This window comes from Lagenorhynchus albirostris, chromosome 7, assembly GCF_949774975.1.
Source record: "Lagenorhynchus albirostris chromosome 7, mLagAlb1.1, whole genome shotgun sequence".
NCBI lineage: Eukaryota > Metazoa > Chordata > Mammalia > Artiodactyla > Delphinidae > Lagenorhynchus > Lagenorhynchus albirostris.
In genome coordinates this window covers 91,613,774-91,623,974 of record NC_083101.1, presented here as the reverse complement: position 1 = coordinate 91,623,974, position 10,201 = coordinate 91,613,774, and the positions used below count along the sequence as shown (strand labels likewise).

The window sequence follows — 10,201 nt, the reverse complement described above, 5'->3', positions numbered from 1 at the left end:
AGTTTAAAAAGCTAACTGTGGGCTTCCCTGGTGGCGCAGTGGTTGAGAGTCCGCCTGCTGATGCAGGGGACACGGGTTCGTGCTCCAGTCCGGGAAGATCCCACATGCCACGGAGCGGCTGGGCCTGTGAGCCATGGTCGCTGAGCCTGCGCGTCCGGAGCCTGTGCTCTGCAACGGGAGAGGCCACAACAGTGAGAGGCCCGCGTACCGCAAAAAAAAAAAAAAAAAAAACTAATTGTGTTTTTTGTCAACATCCTTTCATGGCATGAACTTCTTAAAAATCACTCAGGCTGCAAATTCCTCCAAATGTTTCCTCATGAGAAGCCCTTAGACATGGACTTTCCGGGTCAGAGTTTGTACTTTTTAAACGTTGTCTTTACATGTTGCCAACTGATGCTCCCTCCACAATGCAGACCCGAACCCGTCTCGCTTCAATCATTGGCTTTGGGGCTCATAGGTGGAAATGGCACCTGTAGGTTCTCACAGGTAGAAACTTGCACCTCTACGTATGGGGGCGAGGGTACCCTGGCCTGCCCGAGGAGCCGACCCCGCCCCGTCACCTTTCGGCCACGCCCTCGGCGCCGTGGTCCCGCCCTCGGCTGTGCGGCCCCGCCCCGTGCCCCCGCTCGCCCAGCTGATTGCCCCGCCCACCTCGCTGAGTGCCCCGCCTCCACCCCGGAGAGCGGCTCCACCCTCCCGCCTAGGTAGCCCGCTCCCAAGGCTGTTCCGCCTTGCTCCCAGGCTGCATGCCCCCGCCCCTCTGCGTAACCTGGCGTCACTCGTCACGTGACGTCCGGCAGTGCTGCGAGGGGTAGGCGGTGGGTGTCGCTCCCGCTGCCACGGTCTGCGCAGGGATGATTTCCGCCGAATGAAGCTCACTGAGGCGTGATGGCGAGGGCCTAGGGGAAGGCGCAGATAGGCCCGGACGCCGCCTGTAGCTGCCCTCGGCCTCCCGGCCTCTGCGCGCTTTCCTGCGCCGTTGCTAGGCAGCCGCCTCTGGGCGCGGGAGGCAGGGCGGGCTAATGCGGAAAGGTACGGGTGCCGGGGAGGAGCTGTGATTGCGGAGGGTCCGGGTGTCTGGCAGAGGGCTATGGAGCAGTACTGCATCCTGGGCCGCATTGGGGAGGGCGCGCACGGCATCGTCTTCAAGGCCAAGCACGTGGAGGTGAGCACCCAGCCCTTCCTCCTTCGGTTCCATTGAGATCTACCCGTTTTCCCGACCCACGCTTGGGCTCCTGCCTCCCCGCAGCTTTTCGTGGCGTGCTCCCCCCTCTTTTGCTCTCTTGAGTGGAGGGCGTACAGGTTGCGGCCAGCTACCAGCGGTGCTTTCTTCCGGAGAGTGCCTCCTAGGAGCGTGGCGTGGATGTCTCTGAGCTGTTTGCTCAGCGCTGATTTGCTAGCCCTGATTTCCCTCCAGCACGGGGTGGGGGGCGCGTCCCACCCCCACGAGGGCCTCAGGCCTCAGCGTCGCATCCCCTTTTCCAGCCGGGGATGGGGCTGCAGTGTCTGCGTCCTGTCCCAAACAGACTGGAGAGATCGTTGCCCTCAAGAAGGTGGCCCTGCGGCGGCTGGAGGATGGCATCCCCAGCCAGGCCCTGCGGGAGATCAAGGCCTTGCAGGAGATCGAGGACAGTCAGTATGTGAGTGGGGCTGGTGTTCTGAGGTGCTGGTTCCCGCCCTCCTCCATTCACTCCCACTCTGAGGTCCTGCTGTCACTCTGTTCACTCATTTGCTTCCTCACCCCTCACTCACTCCCTTTCTTCTCCACTTCTTGTTCACCTTTATTCACCCAATTACTTCACTCATTCATTCCCTCTCGTTCACTCACTTATTTCTTCGCATACTCCTTCGCTCATTCACTAACTTATCCTTTTTTTTCTCAAAACACTTAGTGATTTCTGAAGATAATAATTGCCACCTATTGAGCTCCTGTTATGTTCTGCATGCCAGGTTAACTGCTTTATGTATATTGTCCTTCTGAGTTTTGTCCTCTGCTCCGCAAGGCACATTCAGGCTCTCCCTATCTCAGGCCAGGGGAGGAGGCACAGCCACCAGCTTATGGGTGCTCAGCTTGTTCCACTTGTCTGTGGAGGCTTTGGCCCAGGTCTGATCGCAGAATCAGGACGGTTTAACATTGGAGCCTCCCATAGACTCTACCCTCTACTGGCCACTGGCAACACAGAAACCAGCCCCTACCCTGCTCTTGAGAACTGAAGTGTGGTAGGGGAGATGGACAAAGGCTACAGCGCCCATCTGGCGTGGTTTGTGCTGTGACAGGCCTGGGAGGGGCTGTGCGCACACGAGGAGAGACACCTCACACACCCAGTTTCATTCTCTTTGTGGTATTCTTTCTTGTCCATGTCCTGAGTAGAGGATGTGCTTAACTTCCTGGGGAGTGACAAGGGTAGGTCCACCCACCTAAGTGTGGGTGATACTCTGACTTGTTTCTTATTCTCTGGAGATGTCCTTGATATATTGGGTAACACAATCATGTTATAAAACTGCATGTGTCATCTTGGTTTTGTATGAAAATATTTTGTATATATATATGAATACATGTCTGTGTGTGCCATGTCTCTTGTAAAGTCTGGTGGAATAGACTCCTAAGGTTGACTATAGGTGATAGGGTTTTTCTTTTGCTGTTTTTTTCATTATAATTTTGGGTATTATCTGAATGTATTTGTTTGTCCCAATCTGTAAAATGAGTGTCTACTACCCTCAACATCAGAAAAACAGCAATATGGCCATTCTTGTTTTTTGAGGAAAGTAAAAGGGCTTTGCTGACAGCTTGTGTGTGGGAGAGGTGGAGGGCCCATAGGAAGCTGGTGATACGGTCCCATTTCCTGTGCATCAGCAGTCCTGAAGAGTCTATCTTTAAAACACTCCAGATCTTACCCTGGCCCAGGCCATCCTCACCTCTCATCAGAACAACTACAGCAGGCTCCCCTGCCCCCCCGCCCCCCCGCCACTGCCTCCACTCCACAGTCAAAAAATGTACATAAAATCATCCACTCCCTGGCTTGAAAAGCTCCAGAGGCTTCTCTTCACTCTGAAAGAACTGTCACCATCTGCTTCCACCCGACTCCAACCTGTTTTTTCATTCATTCACAACTTCTTAAGTGTCTCTCCCATGATGAGCACTGTCTAGGCTCCAGGAGTGCAGAACAGAGGAGCCTCCTTCCTGTTCTTGCCTCTGGGCCTTGTGTTTGCTGTCCCCTGGCCCAGAGCTCCTTCCCAGATGCCTTCTCTTCTTTCTTCATCAGAATCTTCATCAAAATACCCTATATGTTTGTTGTTTGGTCATTTGTCAGTCATTTGTCCCCTGAACTCCTTAAAGTCCTTCAGGACCCACCAGCCCTTGCTCCTGTTCACTACTGTGCACCCTGCCCTTGTGACCTTGTGGGCCCTCAGGAAGTATATATGACATGTCTCCTGCTCTCCCACTGCTGGGAGTTGGGATCACCTGTGTGTGTGTGTTTCCAGGTGATTTTCCAGTTCGTGGGCTGGGTAGGGGACCAGACACTGCCCTAAGTCGCCTTTCTTAGACCTCCTTTTCCCTGAGTGTTTACTGGAGCATTAGAGTAGGGACTTGCCTTCTCCTGGGAGAGGGAAGCAAGAGATCACCAAGCTCCCTGATTCTGAGCTCAGATCTCATGCCACCATCTCTGCCTGCCTGGTCCTCTGTTGGTGCAAGGGCTGAGGGTCCCAGAGAGAGTCTGAGCCATGTGAGGCTGGTGGCTGACGGGATGCCCCGCTTGCAGGTGGTACAGCTGAAGGCCGTGTTCCCGCATGGCGCAGGCTTCGTGCTGGCCTTCGAGTTCATGCTGTCAGATCTGGCTGAGGTGGTGCGCCACGCCCAGAGGCCGCTGGCCCAGGCGCAGGTCAAGAGCTACCTGCAGATGCTGCTCAAGGGGGTCGCCTTCTGCCATGCCAACAACATTGTGCATCGAGTCAGTTCCAGCATGGGCTGGGGTGGGACCTGGGGTGGTGGTGGCTGGGCTGTGGGTAGGCCAGCCCTTGATGAAGGGCATGGTTAGAAAAGGGACAGAGGGGGCAGGACCTATGGGTACGAGGCCAGGGCTGGGGCCCTGGAGGAGGTCTGGTCTTGCGCTGACCTGGGTGCCCAGCCTGCCAAGCCCTCCTATCCCGAGGTCCTGTGGGGGCTCTGGAGGAACTGATGCCTCTTTTGGTGCTCTCAGGACCTGAAACCAGCCAACCTGCTTATTAGTGCCTCGGGCCAGCTCAAGATAGCGGACTTTGGCCTTGCCCGGGTCTTTTCCCCAGATGGCAGCCGTCTCTACACGCACCAGGTGGCCACCAGGTAGGGAGGACCAGTTCCCAAGCAGGACCTAGCAATAGACAGGCCCCAACCCTCCTGCTAGGAAGAGGTGCTTCTGGACCTTCTGTCCAAACAGTACTCTTGGGGCTGGTGTGGGGGCCAGGATGACCTTCCGAGGCAGCTTCCTGACAGACCTGTGACCTGGCTGTGACCACCTGCCCTCCTCTCACAGGTGGTACCGAGCCCCTGAGCTCCTGTATGGTGCCCGCCAGTATGATCAGGGTGTCGACCTGTGGTGAGACTCCTATGGGCTGGGCAAGGGGAAATGTGGGTTGTTGGGTCACCTTTTCCTCCTGGGCATTGAGGTCTCTAAGCCATTTGGGGGTTTTCCTGCCGTGAGCTCTAGGTTGCCATGGAGGTGTCTCCCCTGGTTAGAGTATCTCTGAGGAGTTTGGGATCAGTGTTCCTCCCCATGACAGTTTTGAGCTGGGAGGGGTCAAGTGGGATCAGAGTGGTTGTCCCAGTAGGAAGCTTCTGGGCTGAGGTCGGGGAGGTGGTCTGAGGCATGGGGCATCTAAGCTGCTATGCACGGGGTGATATCCCAGGTTGCAATATTCCTGAGCTATCTAGAGGCCTGGGTCCCTGGATATGAAGGCCCTGAACCTTTATTTGGGGTAGGATGGTTTGTGTATGCCTAAGAGTTTGAGATTTGGGGGCCGTTTTGGAGTCTGCCCCAGAATGGGAGGAGGTGGCAGTGTGTCCCAGAATGTGAGGCTCTGAGAAGTCTTAGAACTGTTGAGGGGTTGATGTGTGTTCCAGAGTTGAGGCCTGAGAGCTGTTTAGAGAGGGGGATATGCTCTGTGTTCTAGGCTTGAAGTCTTTGACTGTTTGGGGATCTGTATCCTTAGCTATGAAGCCTGAAGTCTACTTTGTGGGTATCTTGACCGCAGTGTGAGGTGTGGGTGCTGGTGTGGGGAGATCTGTTTCCATGGTATGAGATCTCTGAGTTGTTTGGGTTCTGTATCTGCAGGGCTGTGGGCTGCATCCTGGGGGAGCTGTTGAACGGGTCCCCCCTTTTCCCAGGGGAGAATGACATTGAACAGCTTTGCTGTGTGCTTCGAATCTTGGGCACCCCCAGTCCTCAAGTCTGGCCGGTTTGCAGGGGCCTACAGTGGGGAGGGGTGGGGGCGGGTGGCTTCTATTACCCCAATAGCTAGTGACTCCCCTGACCCGCACCTTCTCTCTCGTGGTCCCATGCCTCCTTGACTTCCCGGACCTCGGTCCTGGCCCAGCGTGGGATCTCCTCCACCCCTGCCCTGCTAGAGGTGGGAGGGCCAGGGCCCAAGCCCTATCCCTTCTCACCCGTCCCCAGCACACACGCATCCAGACCGAGCTGGGCATGGAGTAGGCGCCTGAGATGTGGAGGAAGGACTGAAGGACTGAGTGAGCACGTGATGTCATGAGTGACATGTGAGCAGGGGTGCGTGGATGGGGGAGTGATGAGTGAATGGGAGCAGGTAGGTGACAGGGAGCAAGAACTGACACCTAAGGGGGCTGGCGGTGTGGGTGCCGGCCCTGATGGACCCCCTTCTCCTCCAGGAGATCAAGGACCTGCCTGACTACAACAAGATCTCCTTCAAGGAGCAGGCTCCCGTGCCCCTGGAGGAGGTGCTGCCCGATGCCTCTCCCCAGGCCTTGGACCTGCTGGGGCATTTCCTCCTCTACCCTCCACGCCAGCGCATTGCAGCCTCCCAGGTAGGGTGACACCCATTGCCCTGACCCTCCTCGTCTGTGCCCTTTTGACCCAGCAGGTTAAGATTCTCAGAACATGTGATGGGCTGGGACCAGAACCCCTGGAGCCAGGGGTAGGAGGGTGCAGGGCAGGTGTGCCTCTCCTGAGTGGATCCTAGAGGGGACCCTAGAGGGCAGGTGGCCAGGGGTGGCCCACTAGAAGGGCATGCACACCTCGCAGAAGAGCGAGTCTCGGGTTATTGGTGACTCGCTTCTTCATCCCTTCATTCCTTCAACAAGAATTTACTAGCATCTGCACATGCTGAGCATTGTCTGGACCCTGATCCAGAGTGAACAGACATGACTTGTGCCTGTGGGGTCTCCACCCTGTGGTGAGGCAGGGCTGTCAGTCTGTGGGAGCCGAGGGGAGGGTTGTTGGGACTGACTTTGGGGTCATGCAAGGCTTCCTGGAGAAGGGCAAGTTTAAGCATGGGGAGCTGTTTTCCCAAGAGAAATGATGAGCAGAAGCCTGGAGAGGAGGACCCAGGAGGGTTGGGTTGTGGCTGGAAGGCAGGGGAGGAGGGGAGGACCATGGGCTGATGGCTGATGGTGTGAGGGCCTCTGTCGGGTGTACCTGGCCATCTGGCCTCATGGCAGCCTCCCCTCCCTGCCCTCGGCACTAGCAGCGTGTGTTTACACATGGCCCTGGCGAGTTCCCATGTCAGCAGCACCTTCAGAGTGTACTGAGGCCAACTGACCACCTCTCAGCCCCCTGCTGCTGCCCCCAGTCTAAGCACCACCCCCCCCCCATCGCCTCCCAGAATCTGCTTCTCCTGCCCATTTAGTCTCTCCTCCATGTGGCAGAGAGAGGGACCTTGTCCAGGTAGGCTGTCGTATCCTCACCTGCAGGGCCCTCCTGGGGCTCCCTCAGAGGAGAAGCCAAGTCCTAGTGGCCCACAGGCGTCACACATTTGGGGCCATCACCTCTGTGACTCTGCCAGCTCCCATTCCCCTTGCTCATTCCCCTCGGGCCCCAGGGCTCCTTCATGTTCTGGGGTTCTGTGCATTTCTGTCCCTAGGCCTCACTCATTCACCTTTCAGGTCTCTGCTTGAACGCCACCTCCCAAGGGCCTCCCCTCACCATTCTTCAGGCCTGCAGCCCCTCCAGTATTCCTCATCCCCCCCTCATACTTTTCTCTTTCCCACAGCACTAATCATTTGATGCACTGTTTGTCTTACTTCTTTATCGTGTTTATTACCCCCACCCCTCACTTTGTGGAAAACTTGAAGGCAGAGCTCTTTGTTCTGTTTACCGCTGCATCTCCTGTGTCTGGAGCAGTGCTCAAACAGTGAGCACTCAGAGGTGTTGGAGTCACCTGAACGATGAGCAGATGAAGGAAAAATACTCTTCAGGGCAATATTCACATCTCCTCCTCGGCGGGAAGTGGCTGAAGCTGGGACGGGGAGGTGACCAGTTTCCTTTTGCTGCCCCTTGCTTGCTACCCTCAGGCCCTCCTGCACCAGTACTTCTTCACAGCTCCCCTGCCTGCCCACCCCTCGGAGCTGCCGATTCCTCAGCGCCCAGGGGGACCTGCCCTCAAGGCCCCCCCAGGACCCCCCCACATCCATGACTTCCACGTGGACCGGCCTCTCGAGGAGTCGCTGTTGAACCCAGAGCTGATTCGGCCCTTCATCCTGGAGGGCTGAGACGTTGGGCCAGGCCCCACCGGCGTGTCCCCTCCTTCCCTCCCCAGGACAAGCCAGGCCTCTTGTTCTTCTGCTCCGGCCTGATTCGACCACAGTGGTCCTGCTCCTGGCCAGGCCATCCAGCCTCAGCAGAGGGGACCCTCGGCCTGTGCTGTCGGCCTCCCATCTGTGTGCTGGTAACAGATCCATCAGAAGGAGGCAGTGAGTTCCGCTGTCATGCCTGCCATGGGGCTGGTTCTCTAGTTGCTGCCTTCCTGGTCAGGGTCAGTCCTGGTAGAGCCATTTGGGGGAGCGCTGAGTTTAGGATGTCCTCATGTCGGAAATCCAAGTGGGAAGGAAAGTTTGGGTTGATTTTGTTCTCAGAGACATTAAACACTAGTTCACTTTTGAGATTTATTATAAAACCCCCCGGTAGTTCTACGTGATGTATGCCCCTCTTCCTTTCCAGTTGAGGGAAGTGGCTGAGGTAGCATCATCCCCTGGCCCTTGCTTTCTCTGTGGTCAATGGGAAAGTGGCCCCATTCATGGCTACTTCACTCTTGGGGGATTGCTAGGTGCTTCATGTGACAGAGCTCCCTTTTGGAGGTGAGTTGGCAGAAATCAGGACCCAGGAATGGCTCAAGTTGGGGACCCAATAAGTGACCCTCCACACCTTAAGCTGGTTTACCAACATCACCCTCAGGATACAGGTGAGCCTGGACCACATGGGCCTCCTCTTTACTCAGAGATACTGGGCAAATAAGAAGACAGACATTCCTGGAACTCATTTGTTAATTCAGTAAATCCCAATACAATCTGAACTGGCTCTTGTTTTTCTTATTAAATAATTTGGTAAGCCAATTCTAAAATATATGTGGAAATGAAAGGGTTAAGAGGAGGCAGAAGCAGAAGAAAAGGCAAAAAAAAAAAAATGATGAAAGGACTTACCCTATCAGATACCAAGACTATCATAGGGCTGTAATAAATAAGCAATGTGGTATTGGTTCACAGATAAAAACAGATAAATCAGAGAAACTTATTCTTAGCAATCTTTTATTCTTAAAATATTCATTTTGTGCTCATGTGGATAGAATTCTGTAAGCACTGCAGTCACAGAGGTGACTAACAGTGCCACAGTCACTGCCCTCCAAGCTCTTAGAGGGCAAAGCACAGTAAACTCCAGTTGTTGCTTTCAGGGAAGAGTCTGAGTGTCTCATATGTCTTTAGAGGTGTTTTAAGGATCTGGCCTCTGCCTGTCCAACCACATCTGTAGACTCTAAGCTTCAGTCTAGCTCAGTTTCTGGTGTCTCTTACCTCCGTATGAATGCAAGTCTGTACCCAAACCCTGACCACTGACCCTCAGCCAGTTCCACTCACAAAGACTAAAGCTTACTCCACCCTGACATTGACCCTCACCTTGACCATAAACCTTACACTTAACCTGACCCTATCACCCTGACCCTGACATAGACACTGACTCTCACCCTCAATTCTTTGCCAGCCCCTTCCCCACCCATGCCTGGCTTTGATCTTGGCATTGACTCTGACCGTCACCCAAACTCTGACCCCGTTTGACTTAGAACTAAACCTTGTCCATGAACTTGGCTCTCATCTTCACCTTAACCCTGAGTCTGTAATTGACATTCCTCTTACCTTGATGCTCATTATGATCCTGATCGTTAACATGTCCCTCACACTTGCCCTGAACTTGACTTATCTTTGACAATGACAGCTTCTCTCACACTGATTGTGAATACTATGATAAATGAGATACTCACCACCTTCAATCTGATTCTGACCCTCAACTTCACTCTGCCCCTAGACTGAATCCTCACCTTGACAAGGACCATCATACTGACCCACCCTGCCCTTGAACTTGCGCCTTGATGCTGAACTACACTGTACACTCAACCTGAAACTAGTCTGCACCCCAAGCCTGACCATGATCCTGATCCTGACACTCATCTTGACCTAGACCTCCATTTCACCCTGACCTGGGTCCTCATCCTAATGCTGAGCCTCACACAGAACATGGACTCACACTTGGCTGTCACCGTTGACACCCTAATCCCATCATGACCTTGAACCTGATCTAGACGCTGACCCTGAAATTGAACTTCACACTGACACTGACTTTCATTATTATGATGACTCATCCTCAGCCTGATGGTCACCTTCATCTTGACCCATCCTCACTTTGAAACTTAACCTTGAACTTGATTTTGACTATAAACCAAACTCTGACCCTCTGTGGTAAGCAGAATAATGTGCCCCTCCTGCAAAGATGCCCATGTCCTAACCTGTGAATACATTGCCTTACACACAAAAGGGACTTTGCAAATGTGATTTAAGGGTACAGACTTTGAGATGGAAAGAGTATCCTGGATTATGCAGATTGGGCCAATGTAATGGGGTTGGGGGGAGGGAGAGTTGGAGGAGGAGGACTTAATTCCTTCCAGCAGCAATAGAAAAGGAACCCACCTTGACTTTTAATTGACCTTGACC

The 10,201-nt window shown here is 54.4% G+C and overlaps 1 protein-coding gene across 1 annotated transcript; it reads left to right on the top strand.

The window, feature by feature from the left end:
* Positions 1-729: 729 nt before the first annotated feature.
* On the top strand, positions 730-7,857 carry CDK20 (cyclin dependent kinase 20). Its single transcript, XM_060155510.1, is given in 9 exon segments — positions 730-1,165; positions 1,486-1,518; positions 1,521-1,640; positions 3,762-3,950; positions 4,200-4,321; positions 4,512-4,574; positions 5,310-5,433; positions 5,879-6,034; positions 7,520-7,857. Coding segments are annotated over 9 exon segments (1,080 nt in total). The 5' UTR covers positions 730-1,090; the 3' UTR covers positions 7,718-7,857.
* Positions 7,858-10,201: the final 2,344 nt, after the last annotated feature.